General features: G+C 39.9%; 3 protein-coding genes and 1 pseudogene across 3 annotated transcripts; 2 read left to right on the plus strand and 2 right to left on the minus strand.

Annotated features, from left to right (window-relative positions):
* The first annotated feature begins 473 nt into the window (after window positions 1-473).
* Window positions 474-3,091, plus strand: LOC142931821 (catechol O-methyltransferase domain-containing protein 1-like). The gene is made up of 7 exons (XM_076075936.1): window positions 474-483; window positions 626-744; window positions 1,367-1,472; window positions 2,012-2,130; window positions 2,540-2,594; window positions 2,701-2,834; window positions 2,939-3,091. The coding sequence occupies exons 1-7, from the start codon at window positions 474-476 to the stop codon at window positions 3,089-3,091; spliced, it is 696 nt and encodes a 231-aa protein (XP_075932051.1).
* Window positions 3,092-4,560: 1,469 nt separating this feature from the next.
* LOC142931658 (uncharacterized) lies at window positions 4,561-7,819 on the plus strand (annotated as a pseudogene).
* Window positions 7,820-9,337: 1,518 nt separating this feature from the next.
* Window positions 9,338-14,847, minus strand: LOC142931741 (non-selective voltage-gated ion channel VDAC2). Its single transcript, XM_076075815.1, has 9 exons — window positions 14,697-14,847; window positions 13,385-13,456; window positions 13,235-13,284; window positions 12,440-12,592; window positions 12,280-12,332; window positions 11,180-11,407; window positions 10,755-10,905; window positions 10,610-10,667; window positions 9,338-10,348 (listed from the first exon to the last, which is right to left on the minus strand). The coding sequence occupies exons 2-9, from the start codon at window positions 13,449-13,451 to the stop codon at window positions 10,257-10,259; spliced, it is 852 nt and encodes a 283-aa protein (XP_075931930.1). The 5' UTR covers window positions 13,452-13,456; window positions 14,697-14,847; the 3' UTR covers window positions 9,338-10,256.
* A 1,732-nt stretch (window positions 14,848-16,579) lies between these two features.
* Window positions 16,580-19,625, minus strand: LOC142931659 (polymeric immunoglobulin receptor-like). Its single transcript, XM_076075685.1, has 6 exons — window positions 19,580-19,625; window positions 19,002-19,322; window positions 18,559-18,855; window positions 18,305-18,401; window positions 16,983-17,031; window positions 16,580-16,630 (listed from the first exon to the last, which is right to left on the minus strand). The coding sequence occupies exons 1-6, from the start codon at window positions 19,623-19,625 to the stop codon at window positions 16,580-16,582; spliced, it is 861 nt and encodes a 286-aa protein (XP_075931800.1).
* Window positions 19,626-19,655: the final 30 nt, after the last annotated feature.

Consider the following 19,655-nt stretch of genomic DNA (forward strand, 5'->3'; position numbering starts at 1 on the left):
ATTCAGGCAGACAGAACAAACACACACAGATAAAACAGTCCAAAGTGTGTTTGTTTGAATTAAAAATTAACTGACTGATCTGCAGTATTTTGAGTTTCACAGCTTCAGGATACAAAAAGAACAAACTCGGCTAAAAACTATAGGGTCAGTGTTGGTACCTTTTTAATAAAAGGAGACCTTTGTCTTGGGACTCTGCTGTAATATGCAGAGATTTAATCTTGTAATTTGTTTGCAGTAATATGTTAAGACTAACTTTTTGATACAAACATATTGTTGTCTATCTTACAGAAACTTTCCTACTTTCGCAATACCTGAAAAATCAATAAGTTGAGACTCCCATTCAAAGGTTAAGCAAAACAAACAGACAGTATTGTACAAATAGGACGGACACTGAGAGATTCAGTGGATTTACTCTTGAGCTGTTCAACCTTTCTTTAACAAAGCACTGAGCCAACCCCCCCCCCCCCCCCAAAATGGCTACAGGTATCAAAATGATTTGTTGCATTGGACTTGCTGTTGTACTAACAGGTATGATATGATGGTTTTGTGTATAATCTGGCAGATGACAGGGATTTCTTGGATTGGTAGTTAAGTGGTGGTTGCTGTTCTGTTTCTTGTCGGTCAGGCGTGGGAAAGTCTGCCTTGATAGGGAAGAGCCACAGCAGAGGGAAGGACGATCCTGTGCTGCAGTATGTTGTCAACAACTCTCTGAGGGAGCACCCTGTTCTCACCAAACTCAGACTGGTAAGAGAACCAACGAGTCCTCGTATGCTATAGTGTCTCATGCTGAGATGGAGAAAATAAATCAAGCACTCATTTCATAACTTGTCATTTGTTTTAGTGAGACGCTCCTGCATTGTTTACAGGTGTTTCAGTATGATGCTGCTCGGGCCTCTGGGTCAAGCCCCCTTGTTACATCCAAGTTGATATCTTTACATTTTTTCCCTATGAAATTCAGTTCAGGATTCTTTTGATCACCTCTTTAGCTTAGCATGGGCAGGTGCCTGCCAACATGAATCAACATGCTGAAGAGCCACCAGCAGGTTATTTAGGTCAGACGAAGGCTGGTTGGTCATCTGGAGCTCCAGGCTAAAAACTAAAGATGATTGTGGCTTTGAAGTTGTTGCTTCTAAACTTTGCATCAAACTTTGGGACTGGATACTTTTTAAAAGTATAGCTGAAGACACACTTGCTTAGAATTGCATATTTCCAGTTGTATTTTGTGTCCCATCTACATTCTATTATCGTCCCTTTCTATAAAACAATACATTTTAAAAGAATACACAGCAAATGAGGAGTACCAAGATATCTTGTTTATTCAGACAATATAATGATGTGTGCATTTTTTTTGATGTTGTCATTTCAGAGAACTCTTGAAGACCAATGGGGTATCATGATGGTTGCCAGTGAACAAGCCCAGTTCATGGCAAATCTCATTAGACTGATAAATGCAACGAAAGCGATTGAAATTGGTGAGATTATGTGAGATCAAATAGAAGACGAAGCAAAAACGTAAACCAGAGCAGAATACATAATGCTGAAAATAAAATACTGCTTACTTTATAGCACAACATCTTTTACTCTGAAAGGCATCAATCTGGTTATAACTGACAAAACATAACCTGACAGGACAGAGATGTGGACGACACCATTCAGGCTCAATTTATGTTTTTGGAATTTTAACCAATCCAATTTGAGCAAATTAATTTGTTTTACTTTAACACATTTTTTTTAGGTCTGAAAAATGGCAGCTGAATTTATTTCAATAAAGTATTTCAAGTGTTTAAAGCAGAAAATAAAAATGTATTTAAAAGCTTTTGAAATTACACAACCTGAAATTGCCTACTGGGAATTTTAAAGAGGTGTCTCACGGCTTTGAATTTTGCAGTATTCATATTTCATCAATAAAGTTTTGATTACATTTTAGAAATAGGCATTCGGTTGCATGGCTTTTCTTTGCTAGAAAGAAAATCGAATTATTGTTTGGGTTAACATGATGTTTTTTCTGCAGGGATGTACACAGGGTACAATGCACTGAGCATGGCTTTGGCCATGTCAGAGAATGGAAGAGTGGTAGCTTGTGAAATAAAAGGCACCTACGTGGACATTGCCACACCGTTTTTTAAAGAGGTGAGAAAATGTATTTCTGAACAGCATGACTCAAATTGTCTACAAGATAAAAGAAGATACTGTAAAAGGTAGGATTTGTTCATGAAACCTTTAATCTTGACTCAGTACATGTGCCATTACACAACCTGGCACTTGCATTTGGTATTTTGCGAGTTTAGTAAGATTGATTTTTGCTTCTGTCAGAGACAAATTGTGCAGCAGACAGCACACTGTTCACCCTGCACGTCTACACTCCGTCAGTAAGACTTCACAAAATGCTGCTGGCTGTAGAGTAAAAAAAGTGTCTTCTCAGGGAACTGTTTCAAATTGAGATGCAAAATCAATTCCTGTTTAAGTCTTCCCTAACAGTCTCTTTAAAAGATAAATGAAGATCCCTGCACACCTCTCATACAGTTCAACCTTTTCTCAGGCTGGAGTTGAAAATAAGATAGATGTCCGCCACCAAATAGCCATGAAGACACTGAGTAAGTGCTTTTATAAATAAATAAATATAAATCTCAGTCATGAGTTCTGATAAAAATGAACTGAGTCATTTTTTTGCATTCATGACTTTCATCTCTGTTTCATCAGATGACCTGATAGCAGCCGGGGAAGCTGGGACATATGACTTTGTGTTCATCGATGCCGATAAGTTAAACTATGACAGATACTACGAGAAGTCCCTTGAGCTCATACGAGCAGGGGGCATCATTGCGATTGACAATGTAAGTACAATACACACAAGCAGGATCTGTCATGTTGTGGTATGGAGAGGTGTACGGCATGATGGAACAGAATAAAACAGCACTGTTGTTGCTTTATTTGAAAGGTGCTGTGGAGCGGAAAGGTTGTGAATCCTGCGCCCGATGACCTCACCTCCCAGGCTCTGGATGCTCTGAATAAGAAGCTACACAACGACCAGAGGATTGATCTGAGCATGCTCACTGTGGGCGACGGGCTGTCCATCGTCATTAAACGCTAAAATCACAAGTTCAAAAGTTTAATATTTGTCATATTGGTGCTTTAGCTTTGGTATTGAATAGAAATGACGGGTACATTGCCTTCTGTATTCTTTTGCCATGCAACAACAATAATCTACCAAACGTCCTTTCTGAAGAATATAAAACATTACAACTTTATCTCTGTGTTTAATGTCTTTACCAGGACAGCAATCATAAAAGAGCTATAAATAAAACACATATACTGTTTCATCAAAATCACATAACTGCAAAATCAATATATGCCAGAGTGCTACAGCTCAAGATCAGATAACGTTAAAAAAAAGTGGATTTCTTTGTAACAGAACATGAAACATCACACCTTTTTTCAGGCGGATATAAACGGCTCTATTTGTAGCTACATTACACCGTGACCAAAACAGCTCACACATCAAAATAAAATGATGCAAAGCCAAACTAAATCTTTTTAAAGAAGCTACAGTTAAGCTCTTTATAGTGAGATGAACATAGTAACCTTTATTTATGTACGTCTTTTCACTATACTAGGTGTCTTACATTGTTGTTTTTATATACATGACACTTTTCACTGGGTTTGAAATGGTAAAACTTAAACCACACTACAGTTCAAACGTATTGTTGCTCTGGTTAGTACTAGCTGAACGCAGGCAGGACTCCCTTTCTTTAGAAAAATAGTAAAGATGGCTGCAGAGCACAAACAAGGAGGGCATTATTTAAGTCTACAAAGGCCTGAGGTGTTAATGGTGTTTTTATATGATTTACTAGCTAAATAGCAGAAGGAGAAAATGAAAACACAATTTGCCGCTTTCATAGAACACGCAATGAGATTAACATTAAACAGTTAGACTGTAACATAACTCAAATAACAATCATATTTCACATTTGACAACTAATAGCAGCTTAAGTTGATGTTTACTTTTATGGACCTAAGATGATTATGATTTCATGAGTTTGGGAGGAAAGTTATAGATCATGAGAAGGTTGAGCATCTGAGAATATATTGTATATCCATTCATATTTATGTATAAACAGTGGAAATACTACGGTCTAGAAAGAGTCCTTTACAAGTAAAGTCCTGCATTCTTAATGCTAGTAAAAGTATATCAAATGTAGGTCTGTCTTAATGCAGTTGATATAGAATATTTCCCTTCAAAATAAAGTAAAGTAGAAGTCTTGAGTAGCACCAGAACAAGTACCTCAACGTTGTTCCTGTACTTGAGTGGGCTACATGTACTGAGTTACATTCCACCACTGAAAACAAATAATCTGAACAACATATGCAACCAAATGACTTGATTTCAGGCTTTTCCTCTGGATCTAGATGCCATTAAGATTTCAACACCATACTATAAAAGGTGCGAGTTTAAATCTGCTTGTGAATTAGAAGTTCCTCTAAAGGACGGGAGGACGTCATCTGCTAGTAAAGCAGGTTGGTCGTGAAAACACGTGGATTGATATACGTATATTAATATTAATGAAGGAGTTTAACAACAACTGCAATGCTCTGACACACATACTAATAGTAAAAACTATTATTATTATACCAGTAATAATAATGCACAGAGGGTTCGTTGCTTTTAGGACCGACATCTACTGTCCACGTGACTGCTGTCTGCGACAAAACGTAGTGTGAGCTCTCACTAGACCGTCAGCTGATGCTACACCTTTTCAGCACCGCGGACAGCTCCGTTCTGCATACCGAGCAGATGGCCACGGTTATAAAAAGCCCGCATCCCTACACCGGAGATTCACCACGACAAGCCTGAATAGCAGCATGGCTAACAGATTCTTCTTACCGCGCAGGATCACTCCAGATGAGTATTCACATTACAGGTCTAAACGTCCGGAATTGAATGCCAGTGTCGTGTCCACGGGCATGGATTCGATCAGCCCGCTATCTGGGACGTTTAACGAGAAAGACTTGATGCATGGCTTGAATGATCGTCTGGCGGGATTCATAGAGAAGGTGCACCATCTGGAGCACCAGAATCATCTGCTAGAGAGAGAAATTGGGGAGATCAGAGGGAAAGATAAACCCGCGTCTATTTTTGAGGAGGAGTGCGGACCAGAGCTCAGGAAACTGAGACAGCTGGTTCAGGATATCACTCATCAGAAGCACCAGATTGAAATCGAGCATCGGCATTTGGACGAAGAACTGTCCAGCTTGAGAGGACAACATGAACAGGAGGCGCGTGGCAGATCGGATGCCGAGAGCAACATTGTGGTCCTCAAGAGGGACATTAGCGACGCGTATCGGGCTAAAATCCAGCTGGATAAGAAAGCACAGGCTCTCGTGAATGAAATCCACTTCCTGAAGGGAAACCATGAGGCAGAGGTGTCCGAGATGTTTGACCAAATCCAGAATGCGCAAGTGACGGTCGAGGCGCAGGAATTTGGCAACTCTGGCGTCACTGCGGCACTCCGGGACATCAGGGCACAACTGGAAGGTCAAACCATGTCCGACGTCCAGCAGCTGGGAGAAACTTTCCGATCTCAGTTTGCAAGATTAACGGAGGCAGCCGAGGGCAAGAGAGAGGCGTTAAAAGCGACCCAGCAAGAGATCCGGGAGTACAGGAGGCGCCTGCAGGCCAATAACATCGAACTGGACTGCGCTAAAGGCACCAGGGAAGCGCTGGAGAAGCAACTTCATGACGTCGAGGATCGCAACAAGGAAGAACTGATTCATTACCAGGTTAGACTGTTTCTGTAAGTGCACGATCTAATAAAGCCATGTTTAGTGTTCCCATGGTCTCCAGTTGACGTGTTCTCTCCTCTCTCACTGCAGAACACAATCAAAGAACTTGAAAATGAGCTCATCAATTGCAAATTTGACATGTCTGGTTACCTGCGGGAATGCCAGGACCTGTTTAATGTGAAGATGGCTTTGGATGTGGAAATACTGTCTTACAGGTAAGGTGTACTGAGTCCACGTGGGTTTACCTAAAGAGGGACTCATTGTTATTACCAGGGAAAGCGTTTTGGGAATGAGGAGAATTCAATGTCTCAGTTTTCCATAATTTCTCTTGTTAATCTCGATCCTTCCTCTTCTATTAGGAATGTGCCATTTAAGTACAATACAATTGCAGTGCAGTGCCTGATGCAAACAATCAGACACTGCACAATGGGTATACAATGGGTATCACAGAGATGGTCAATAATGTATAATTCCCTTACACTACCCATTTGATTTGATTTGTAAACAAAATCAAATGTAAAGAAAAAGGCAAATAACTAAACCACAACACTATATTTAATGACACATAAGGCCACACCATTTAGAGGCTTTTGCACCAGTCTCAAATCTTTCTCATTAATGAAGATTCAAATAAATTCAGTATCAACACTGCACGTGCACGTTGTTCATTGCAGATTAAAATCTGTGTCTCCTATCTTGCAGGAAACTCCTCTGTGGCGAGGAGGCTCGGCTGTCCACGATGTCAGACACCCACATGTCCCTGCCCTACATCTATCACCAGTCCCCCGTTTACACCCTGCCCTGCCTCAGCCGACCGGGAGGCCCGCACAGACGAGCTGAACCCCAGTACAAGTTCGTAGAGGAGATCATAACGGAGACCACCAGGGAAATTGAGATGTCGGAATTTGAAGAGACAGGATCGGAGGAGACAGAGGTGGAAAAAGATGAGCAGGAGTGTGTTAAAAGAGATAGAGGGAGCAGTGAGGAAGAGATGGATAATAAAGACAGTGGCGAGGGAGAAGGCGAGCAGATGACTGATAGTGAGCAGAATCAAGTAGCATCGGGAGTGAATTTAGTGAACGGAGATGATGATGGGACTCCTGGTGAGGTGGATGATGTTGAAAAAGGTCAAACGAGTAAAGAAGAGTCAGAGGAGACTGAAGCAGTTGACGGCGAGGGTCCCTCTCATTGTGACAGAGATAAAAATACTCAAAGCAAAGTTATATTAAGTGAGGGCCTTGATGAGGAAGACAATGAGCAGCATCAAAAAGCAGCTGAAAACACAAAAGAAGAGAAAGAAGCTGCAGAGACAATCGTAACAGTTGAGAAAGATCTCTCTTCAAACCCAGATGATTTAAAGTCAGAGGTCTCTGTGGAGGATGAGCTTCTGAAAAAAACTGATGGTAAAAAAGGAGACGCTGAGAAAGAGAGTTTGATCTCAGCTCGAGTGAATGAGCCTGTTGACGAGACCCCCGCCCAAGTGTCTAAAGAATCAGACACCACTCGGGGACTAGGCAGTGTTCAAGTGCTAGACAAAGTTCCTGCTTCAGAAACAGCAGATTTTACAGCAGAGACAAAGAGCACTCTGTCCGTAAAGACAGAGCAGCTTTCAGAAAAAGCTCAAGTATCTTCAAGTACAACATCCAAGAGTGAGGAAAGGGAAAGCAGTCATGCAGACCCAAAAGGAATCAGTGAACCTGAAGCTGCAAAAGGTGAGGATAAAGTAGCAGAAGGCATTCAAGATGCTAGAAATGGTAGCAATACAAATCAAGACGAAGAGTCTTCTCTTGAATCTGATGTGAAAAGTCTTCCTGAAGTGGAGGATCAGAAACCAAAGAGTGGGGGTAAAACCCAAACAGTCCAAACTGTGTTGCCAGGGGAAAAGACAACTGTCAGTTCAGAAGTCAAAGAGTTGCATCAGGGGGCACTAACAGGAAGCCAGGGTCAGAAATCAAAGCTGTCTGAAGGTTCAGAAAAAATAAAGAATCCTCAAAGTGAGACTGAGGTGGAGAGTAGTTCAGAGAAACAAGTGCACTAAAAGCCAAACATCTGCTGACGTAAAGGGAAGTCAGGATTTACAACATGTCCACCTTAAATTGAACGAGACAGCAGTTGACAGGCGAATATCAGGGATAGCGACGCTAAAAATAGAGAATGGCTTAATACATGCATATGCTAATTCAAGGTATAAACTGAGCCAAGCAAAGAGGCTGTAATTTCTCTTCCAAACAGCTATTTTAAAAGGAGAGAGCATGATTCTTCTGTTTACAAACGGCTTCGCCTTTGGACTTCAAATGTGATATATTTTGACTTACTTCAATCATTTAATCATGAATGTAAAATATGCAAAAGTTACTTATATTTGCTTTTGTATGTGCTGAAAAATAAATGCAATATCAATCCACTGAATATGTTTGCTGGCCTCCTCACCAAATTCTATTGCGTCTGAACCTCTTGTCCGTCTACAATTGACAAGTCAAGGGGTGTGTTAACACTGACGTGCTCACCTACAGTTTGATTTCCCCTCTCTGGCAATAAACCACTCCACTTACTGCAGTGTTGCTGCTTCGCCATTGAAGCCTCCATCCACCAGATGTTGAGACCAACTGCTGAGGGTTGCTGTAGATCAATAGCAACAATCATTTAACACAGGCAGTGCCATTCCACACAAATCACAAACGATTGACAGTAAATCAAACGTTTTGCTGCCAGGTACTGTACACAATATCCAGGCAGCACTGTGGGCAGCTATGACGAGGCAACTGCAACCAGTCAGGGGCACCAATCAGACGGACAACCGACTCCATCCAACATATTTCCTGTAACCTTGGAATAACTCAGTCTCATTACGGTGCGTGTTTAACTTATCGTGCTGCTTTGTAAGAACATGTCTCAGTTGGTGTCCTTTTGGCTTGGTTTCCTTTGTTGCTTTCATTTCACTGCAAGTCGTTTCCTCTCGAAAGGTTTTGAGCATTCACACGAGACATAAGCACCTCCATCTACTCATGTAGACACATTCATAAAACAAAGTGGAGTTACAGTGACGTTATCCAAAATACCCCTTCAAACTGGATCTTGGTTATAAGTAAAGTCCCTGAAAATACTTGATTGACACAACACCCAAGACTTCAACCACATTTAAAAGACTCCCCATTCAAGTTGACAGCGCTTGAGCTTATTTGTAAGGAAGACCGGCATAAAAATGTTTAAAGTTCAGGTGTCAACTCAAAATTGGACTGCTGTGCACTTCTGTTATAAAGAACAGAACAGTCTGAATATTCAAAGAGCTTATAGCATTATCTTTTTAACATGCCTCTTGATTTTGTTGGAGTGCGCAGGTGTCAAAACAACTTGAAGTCAACTGTACAACAATGTGAACATTTGGTTGAGGCTGCTTATACTTCCTGTAAACATGCGAGATAAGCTGGTAAACAACTCTTGACTCCTGCCTAATAAATTCCATGAGCTCACATTAAACTAGGACCCATCTCACCCCGCTCTGTGATGCAGGCCTCTAGTTAATGAGTCGTTAGTAATATCACATATTAAAAATGCATTTGTGGAGTTCAAAGACTTTATTGAAAATGTATACACACACATAAGGACCTCCAAGACTCCCTGCGGGCTCTGTCACCGCCCAGTACAGGAAAGCACTTTCCAAGAGTGCACAAGTGCAACTTTGAGTTACATCTCTTCCGGACAACGATAATTTGGCATTACTGTGAACATGACTCGCGTACCCTCTAGCTGTCTGTTAGTACAGAATGGAAATAAAACAAACTAATTCTGCTTGGTCGGCCAAGTGTACAGGTTCCTTTCAAACTTACAGACCCGACATTAAGCAACCCAAAAACTGCCCAGTTTAAGGGAAGGTCACATGTGCAGCTTTAACAGAACATCACAAACCCTGATGGCCGACGCTAAAGAAAAAAACATTACAGAGCTTTAGTTTGTCCTCGTGTGCATGAACAGAAAGGGTGCAGCAGGATTTAAATAGCAGAAAAAGACTAGTGTACTTTACGTGGTTGTTAAATTAAAACTGTGAAGATGACAAAGGAATATCAGATGGTCATGATTGTAAAATCAGAGCGAAGGTACGACGCTCACCGCACAAAACAGTCAAGTGATGTCGACTGTCTGGGAATTATCACAATAAAGCCACAGAGCTGATGACAGGCAAAGGGATTGTATTTCATTATTATGCCAGTGTTGGACAGAAAAAAAATGACATGATTTATAAATAATATGCCAACAACTGTCTCCTGAATAGATGCAACTACAAAGTAAAAAGCCACAAAGGTAAAATATACCAATGACGGAAGCACCAACTTAAAGAGGTACTTGACAAGTTAGAGTTTGTTGTCGTAGCCTTTGAACCGATCTCTCCAAGACATCCCCTTGCTGGTTAGAGTTGGACATACATTTAAGGCCAGATTCTTCTGATATTCCCGAGTCCCTTGCAGTATGTTGAACGCTTAGGCTTCCAGTTCCAAGCCCAGACCCAGCTTGTGGCCTCCAGCATTGATGTTCTTGCCATCGACCAGGCCAGACAGGGTGAGTTTCACACCTGCACAGGCAAGAGGACCAACATTAGCCTTTAAGTGCAAACCGGCTCTTCTTAAACACGGGTTGTGAGAGGGCTGACAGGACAACGCAGGCTGCTAAGAGTTGCTATAAATGACTATATTCTAGGTCACAGTATTCAAAGTGCATTTGCTCAAAACTGAAGTGTTGTGTGCGAGGACTCAAAATAGAGGCATTCTTAAATCTATAAACATTTTTGTAAACATCCTCCAGCTGTCCATGAACCTGTAGGAAACCACCTTACCTGGTCTAAGAGTCTGGGTGTACCCAACACCAACAAGGCTATTGTTATTCACTTTAGCCTATGGAGAAAAACAAACAAAACAAACGTCAGTTTGTGACGATAGTCACATTTTTCATTTTCTGGAAGCCTCTGCTGCACTACTTACGCTGACGGAGGCATCCTTGTCCAGCTGGTATTTGGCTGCAATACCGAAGCGTGTGCTGTTGCTGCCAGCGGTCCAGGCCAGGTTGACTGCCGTCTCCAGTTTGTCGCTCACCTTCTGGTAGATGGAGCCTCCGAACTCAGCGCCGTCATTGCTTTAAAGATAATAAGCGTACGAGAGATGTCATGCTACAGAAAAGAAAGTCTGGAATACACACACACAGTGTCTTTGATTCAGTCCTGACATTTGTGCTACTCAAGTGCATGAAGTTGTTCAGGTGCGTTTGGTGAATTAACGAATATGTTTGCAGGTTGGGCAGTGAAGATTGGCCGTCACTGGTCAGGTGGATGCAGGTATTGAAAACACTGACCAAATTCTACATTAAGTGAACTGAAGGTTCACAGATGGACCTTGATGTAAATACATACACATTGGTGTGCAGCTGGAAGTCTCCCGTCTTGTAGCCGATAGCGAAGTTGTTCTGGGTCATCTTGGATTTGGCAGTGTCGAAGCTCATCTGGTAACCGGCGAGCCATCCCTCGTAGCCGACGACAGCCGCTCCGTGGATGGTGGGCCCGGCGAAGTCGAAGTCCACATCGCTGCCCATGTTAACGAACTCGCGCTTGTAGGCGGTCTTAACTTTGCCACTCTTCTTGCTGTTGGTGTAAAATTAAATCAGATTAGGCATCAGACAATATACAAGTGGGTCAGGTTACATTTCCTGCAGTATGTTTTTAGCCAATTTGACACAAATATATAAAAAAATTAAACATACAATAGTGTTGTTTCATCCTTTTTTTTTTTATATGTTGAAACATTTATAAAAAATAAAAGAATAAAAAAAAAATCTTGTGGCACCCTTGGTCTGTCCTCGAGGCATTCCAGGAGGTTATGAAAGGCACCTTAGGGATCACTGTCATAGACGTGTGACCTCCTAGAGATAATTCTCAACATGTCAAGTAGCAAACAGGGTTTTCCTGTTTGCTACAGGGTTTTCTTTTTTACCCAAAGGCCACATGATGATCAGCCACTTTAACTATTTCACCAGCTTGGCTTTGAATTAGATCTCCTCCAGTTTGGGAGATACTGCTAAAGTGCTGGAGTTTACTTCCCAGTCTGAGCACGACACTGTAGCCTTAAAACAGGCCGTCTCGATGTAGCAACACAACTACAATCAACCTTCCCACACTCCGTATGAAAGAGGAAACGCTTCCTCTGGAACATGTGCCGTAGTCCTCATGTGATTTTACACCTCTAATAAAGCAAACACAAGGACTGTAGGAGCAGCTGAGCACACTGGTAAATGTTGTGTATGTGCAAAAAGCCGATCACAGTAATGTGATACAATAGACTTGTTCCATATTGGGACTGGAGTCACATGGCCGACAACTACACTTGTCAGAAGCATGTACGGCACAGATCGGGTTGCCGAAATGATTCCAGTTGAGACGCAACAGGCAGAGTAAAATCCACATGGAACCAACTTTTCAATTAATTATGCATTTATTTATCAGAACCATCATCGTACCCAGTGTTTGGTGAGAAGGTTGTGTCAAAAGTCAACTTCAGACCCTTGGCGATCTGTGAGAAACAATAGAAAACCATTTGACATTCAGATAAATGGATGTTGCCCCGTCATGCTCACTGGGTTAAATAACAGGTGTATAAAGTCTGAATATTTTCCTGACCTGATCTTCAACAGTGATTTCCGTTCCCAAGGTGTTGTCCGTGTTCCACTTCTCAGTGAAGGTCAGGCCATATTCGGACCTCTTGTATTTAGTTTCCAGGCTGCCCGCAACTTTGCTGGTATCAGTGTTGGAGGAACCAGCTGTTTTGAATTCCTGCAAAGCACAAATTTAGAGACATTCAAATGAAATACAATGGATGAAAAGAAAGCCATAAATTGATCCATCATTACTTTTAGCAGTCAGTCATACTTTGGCTATTGCTCTTTTTTTTAAAGCCAAGTTAGAAACTAAAATAATTGTGTGTCATCTAGACAGCTGAAATAACTAATTAGCAACTTTCATGTTCAAGTAGAAAACTTATCAAGCCAAACAGTCGCAAGTTTCGGCTTCTTAGATGTGGGACTTTGCACTTCTGTTTGGCATGACAGGAAAATGTATTACCATTCAGCTTCAGACTGTTGCGCAGACAAAACACAATATGAAGATGTTGCCTTGTGCTAAATGCCTTGTTTTACCAATTTTTTATAGACAATTGAAACCTTTGTAATCTACACGGATGAGCACGAAGGAAAATGAAGACTGGCACAGTTACTTTGGCTGAATTTCATTGTTCCGACAATGCCAATAAAGGCTTATTTAACCAGTGCAAGCAGTGTAATAAACATGAACTGCAATAGCTTTCAAATTGCAAAATCTACTTTCTCCTTTGCAACTAGAATGTGCCGTTACATCACTTTAGTTACTCTGAAGTATATTCTAGTTTTCTATTCTCAACCCAAAAAGAAATGAGCTTACCACTCCACTGGCTGACTTTGTCTTGACATCCAGCTTCACCAAGCCAAATCCTGAAGAAAAACAATAAAAGCTTATCCATGATATCGACCAGCTTTGGCGGTACATTGTCACATCATCAGTGCCACTTGGTCAAACTGTAAGAAACCATACCATAGCCTTTGTTGAAGATGTCCTTGGCAGACTTGCCCAGGTCAGCGTAGCAGGGAGGCACGGCCATTGTATCTGTGGACAGAAGCAACATCATTATTCTTCTAACATTAAGTACAGTTCTACCCACCAGCTTTTGTACAATACAAAAACACAACGTAACGTAATGTAATGACTACAAAAATGAAATTATCAATTTTCATGATGGATTTAGCAATTGCCAAAAACGCAAATGCAAGGTCTGTAAATGAAGCTGTAGCAAGCTGTCAGGAAAATGTCTGACATAACTATTTATGTCAATATTTGTATCAATGGCTTCAATATTTGGAGGTAAGGGCAGGAAGTGCCGTCTCTAATGAATGCACCACTCATGCCCACACGTGTGTATTGTGAGGTTACAGTATAGAAATACTGGTATAAACTATGTTTTCAGGCTATACACTTCTTAACCTTAATGCAAAAATACAGTCTGGTATAGAAGATGCATTTGTTCTTAAATTATAAGAAAACAAGCCTGATTCAGGTGAAGATGTAAATTGCTACACTTTCTGTTCTTCCTGTGGTTGCTGTACCTGTTGAGTGGAAAGCTAGCTCTGCATTAGCGTGCATTCATAACCAATATCCTGCTAATATCCTGTCTGTCATTAACATAGCATACGTTTTTATGTTGCCAAGTTTAGAGTGCCAGTGCGGACACGTATACTTTCGCTTTCATAATGTCAGTTACACATCTGGCACAGTGACAGCATCACAGTGCTCCAGGTAGTCACAGCAGTGCAAGTGTTTGACAGCCGATGGACAAGGTTACTGAGCGAGAGAGGAGCCATTTTGCCGCAATGGAGTGTCTATTTCAGGCCCGGCTCTTATCAAACTAACGTTACTCCTTTACGTGGATTTGGCAGGGACAGCTAGGCGTGGCCAGGCACATGTCGGTGCCAATTAGTGGGATGGGGGTAATTAACCAGCTCACTCGAGTTATCTGCCAGCTAACTGCTGCTAACTAGGCCCTAGGGGGAGTTAACGAAATGAATAAGTTTAAGTAGTACGTTGTCAAACTTTTCTTAGATAAAGTAGCTATGCCGAACACCCACCAATTTATCAGCAGCATGATACGTGAAATTCAAAGCAAACCTGGCATGTAACACGTTGCTTTAGCTAACTTGTCATGTGTCAGACGCAGCATGCCGAGTGCAGCTAGTTTAGCTAACTTAGCTCGCCTGCAGAGTACCGGTGTGCGCAAAGCGAGCTTAAACACTACTTGCTGCTTGTTATAGAGTTGAGTAACAGCGTCAGGCGGAATATATAGCTCTCTTACCAGTAGAGGATGGAGCGAGTGGTGAACTATAGTGACTTTATTAGAGATGTTCCTCACACCACACGGCAGAAACAGGCGTCACCGGTAGAAGGGCGAGCTGAAGGAGACTGCACTGCAATAAAATCCAGACCTATCACAGCCCGGCCCAGGACCCCGGGGCGGCCGCAGAGATGCCTGTCTAAAAATGGTTCACGTCACGGCATGGTGACGTCAAGGCTGGGATATTTTTTTTATTTTGCATTAACCATAGACAGTATATAAGAAGGTATGTGACAGATAAAGTTTCTTTCTAAAAAATTTTTAGGTTAAAGTGAAGAAAAAAAAAAGATTATTGTGTGCACAATTGTAATAAAGTATGAAGTATGAAAGACAATTTCTGCCACTATGACACTAGCAAATAGCTGTACTGCTTTAAATAACCTCTTATTGTGTAAATGCAGTCTAGGTTTGTTTTGTATGGTAGTTTAATGCACAAAATATTAAGTGCATCTGTGCATCATACTTTGGCATCTAACGGCTACCTAAACTAATTGTTATGTGTTGCTTGGCTGCTTCCAAGAAAAAACAGTTTTGCTGTACTTCCAAGAACGACGTGCTTTCAGCTTCCCCATTTACATTTTCAAAGTAGCTTCCCCAACACTTGCAATAATTTACATTTACCATATGTGCAAATTTAGTGGACCCACAATTTCTAAACAAAAGACCAATTGTTTTCCAACATGTGTCAGAAGCCACAACTGCAGAGTTGATCAAGTATAAAAAATGTCACTGATGCAGTGGATACAACATTTTTGAATAACTTCAAGCATATAGACTGAAATGTCTTTATTTATCAAAACATGACAGTAAACAATTGCAACTTTTAGCCCTGGTATATTCAATAGTAATATAGACAATAAAGCTTTCACAACATCACCCTCCTGCCAATACATATGCCAATAATAATGTTTTCCTGCCTTCAGTCAATCCTTTAAAATTGAAGTGTCTAATGTGAACATTAGATTGTCATGAAGCATATAGTTTGTAATGTTCACAAGTCACAAATCACCAAATATATGCCCAATTTATTTGTTTATTTTTATACCTTTTAAAGTATGCCTAATCCATCAAGTCAATAATATGATAGACGAGTTTGAAAATGTTTGAACAACACAAATTGAGTGTAATGACATTTTTTAGTTATTTTTTTACTGATGTAATTGTGCTTAAAGTATCTGTGATTACATCAGCATTTGAAGCATATTCATTTGAAAACTAATGTCACACAGTATGCCATCTCTGCACTACTCAAAAGTTGTTGTTTCAATAACCACAGAGGAGACACACATGATTTACCTGCTGCTCCAGGCAGACGTCACTTTTAAACGCATATTAAACCCTAAATTAGGCATTGACTTCCTGAATGCACAAGTTCTATATCAAACCTATAAGCATACTGTGGCACCATAAATATAAAGAAAGAAGATATGGAAACTGCAAAAATAACATCAAGAAAGCGGCATTTCAGCCAGGAGAGATGAATATAAGACAGGGAAGGAGGATAATAACAAAATATATGCAAAGATCGATTGTTAAATGTATTTGTGTGTGTTAGGTTAATTCGATTTTCTTATTTTGTAATTTAAACAATATCATTTATTTTCTATTAAAAGTCACTTAAACATCATAAGCGTTCATGATACAAATGCAGACTTAAATTAATAAAAACAATAAAAGCTCCTGCAAGTTCTGGAGCTTCTTAAGATGCTCTTAACCTCCTATGAGAGGAAAGGATCATGTCTAAGTATGTTGAAGGCTTTTGTCGATGCTTTCGGATGTTGCAATCATCTAAAAAAAGAGTCCAGTGATAGACAGATAAGATGTATGAGTAGTAGGGGAAACATTTACAGGTTTTGCTGCTGCTGGGCCAATGCATCCTCATCTTTTACTTCAACCTGTTGCAGAACAGAAGAAAAAAATGACAATTAGGAAAAATGATCAAAGATAAAGTTTGCATGTGTTTGGTCATAAAAACAAATAATGTTTGACCTGATAATGGCGCTGGATTGAAAGTAAAGGGATCAACAAAAGTTGTTTGGGTACATCCTCTGGACACCAGGAATGTCTGTACTAAATATTGTAATAATCAATCCAATAGCTGTTCTGATATTTCACTCTGGATCAAAGTGGTGGTGCGACTGTCAGACAGACATTGACATCCATAAAATGTGGGAAAAAGCATCACTGTGTGTATGTGAGAAACAGTGTGAGGCTGGTTTCGGTTCTCTTAAATTTGACGCTTTGTACAGTTTGCCGTTCTACAGTGACCACAGAGTTGTACATCACATCCACATCACTGGGTAAGAGAGAAGACACAAACGTGAAACAGATCAATTGAACAAACTTTTTTTTGTTATTTTTGCTTCATTCAAATACAAGCGTGTATAATGAAAAAATAAATGCTATTTGAGGGTACTTGTGGTCTACTTGGTTCACGGCTACCTCATCTGAAGTTTTTCTGATGTGCATTGCATTACATCACCTCCTCTTCATCCTGATGAAGGAACAAACCAAATGTTACTTAAATAAAGGCAATACACCATTTTATATGACCAGAGATTCGATAACATAAACATGATCTTTGTTAAAATAATAATCATGAACCATTTATATAAATAATTCCTTTTAAAGGGAAACACATGATGAGACAAATTACCAGAAGAGTTTACTAAAACCGTATTCTATAAATAGTGAAAGTAAAAGAAATATTAATAATCTTGAGGGGATCTTGCTAAAAAGAAAAAAGGAACATACACAGTTTTTCTCTTTCTCTTAATAGTACAGTATGCTACTTCTTCTTTAGCCTGTGTTTGAGGAGCAGAGGACAGAACATTCATGGCAAGTTCGAACCAATAAACACAATTGGTTTCTTCATTAAACCTGTTTGTGATCACAGATGTGCTCAATTAAGTGTATCTCAATGCTCTCCTATCAAACAAGGTTGTATTAAAAGATACACAACAATGATATGAATGATCAAGATATATTTTATGTAATATAACTATTTTATTTTCATCTACATTGTAATCCTGCACCTGCAAAGGGACAAAGCAGTATTGTCTCTACAGTGAGCACTATTTATTGCACTTGCTATCAGTGCAGTGTTACATTAAGCAAATGGCCATGATAGTGTGTCTCCTTCTTTGTAAAATAATTGTACTGGAAATGAATCAACATATCTTACTGTACCATTGTTGTGGCTGATGACTCTGCTTTGTTCTGTTCTAAAAGTGAAGCAATGAAAAATCCAATTAGGACTATCAATGCTAAATGACAATAATACACAATATTCTACAATTACGGTAAACTATTTACAAATAATAAAACTGTTTTGGCATAAATTGGATTCATCAAAATTCTGCATAAACTTACTGTGTCTTTTGAACATAAACCAGATGAACAATGTCACCATCACAACAAAGATCAGCAAAGTCAAACGGATGATGAAGCCCTTTCGGTCAACTAAAACACTGCAGCATATATTTAAAGCACATAATGCAGGAATTAAAAATAAGACTTTCTTAAACAATCCAATAATGTATTTGCATGTAGATGTGAAGGCTTCTGACCTGTGCTGTTCACCCTGAGCTGTGGTAGGTGTTGCTTTTGCAAAAACAGAGGTGAGATTCAGAGGCTCAGGAGTGGGTGATAAGGTGTTGCTTGTATCTGTAACAGTGGATATAACCCAAAACAAGACCATAATGAGTAAAATGACAATATTTATTATTTATATCTCTTCTATGTTTAATCAAATGATTTACAAATGACTGGACAACAATATTTATAAACATATATGTTTTACTTTTATAAGTGTAGTACTTACTTGTGGTAGATTGCACAGTAACAGTTACATGCACAGGCATCTGTAAGTCTCCCTTAACACACTGATACCAGCCGCTGCTCTCTATCTTTAGTCCACTCATAGTCACAGTGAAAACATTGGAGCCACTTGTTTTGATGGCAACTCTTGTTCCATCGATTAATCCAGAAGATGTCACACAAGACCTGCCCAGCCTGCACCACTTCATTTCTCCAGGGTTACTATAGTAGCAATTGATGGTTATATGGTGTCCTTTAAATCCTGTAATCTCCTGATGATCCACAGTGAGACTGGGTGTACCTTAAGGGAAATCAATATAAAATTGTGGGTAGCCTCATAACAATCAGTCTCCAAAGCAAACAATGAGACCCTGCTTATTTTTTTTCCCTCTAAAGTGTTAGTGTAAAGGATTGGAAATGTGCTGAAAAGACTTTAAGGACTCTTACCTCTGGTGGCTGACAGGTGAAAAAGCACTCCGACATCTTTCCCTTCATTAATCTCCACAATACACCAGTAATAATCAGTGTCTCTATCCGTCAGATCATTTACAGTCACAGTGAAGATTCTTTGGGTTTTGTCATCAGAGATTGAAAACTTTCTTGAATTTCTTTGGTCTGTTCTAACTTCATAAGTGCAGGAGGACCAAGTGCTTCCTTTACACAAGTATTTCACATGGTTTACATATTGTGAGCCATAGAGACATGGGATAGAGATTGAATCTCCAGCCTTCACTGACACTTTACTGACTGTAGTTATGCTGTGAATTCCTGCAACAAGAACAAACAAAGCATTTTAATGGTTGTATTTACTGACAATAATCTTCCTTCATATGACCTGCATGTTGTAGATGTTAAAATGATCTATTGTTTTACATATTAGGTCATTTTTATCTTAAAAATCAATCAAATGCAAAACTGGAGATTATTACTTGTCTAACTGACAGTTATCATTATTATCATCTTCTGAGATGACCATTAGAAGCATACAATATATACTCAATTATAAAATGATTCCAATCGCTGACCTGTGAGTCCAGTGAGGATGAGAAGAAAGCTAAGATGAACAGCCATGTTGGTGAGTGATCAGGCAAATCAACATGA

Source organism: Anarhichas minor, unplaced genomic scaffold (assembly GCF_050575085.1).
Source record: "Anarhichas minor isolate MPS153535 unplaced genomic scaffold, ASM5057508v1 ptg000054l, whole genome shotgun sequence".
Classification (NCBI taxonomy): Eukaryota; Metazoa; Chordata; class Actinopteri; order Perciformes; family Anarhichadidae; genus Anarhichas; species Anarhichas minor.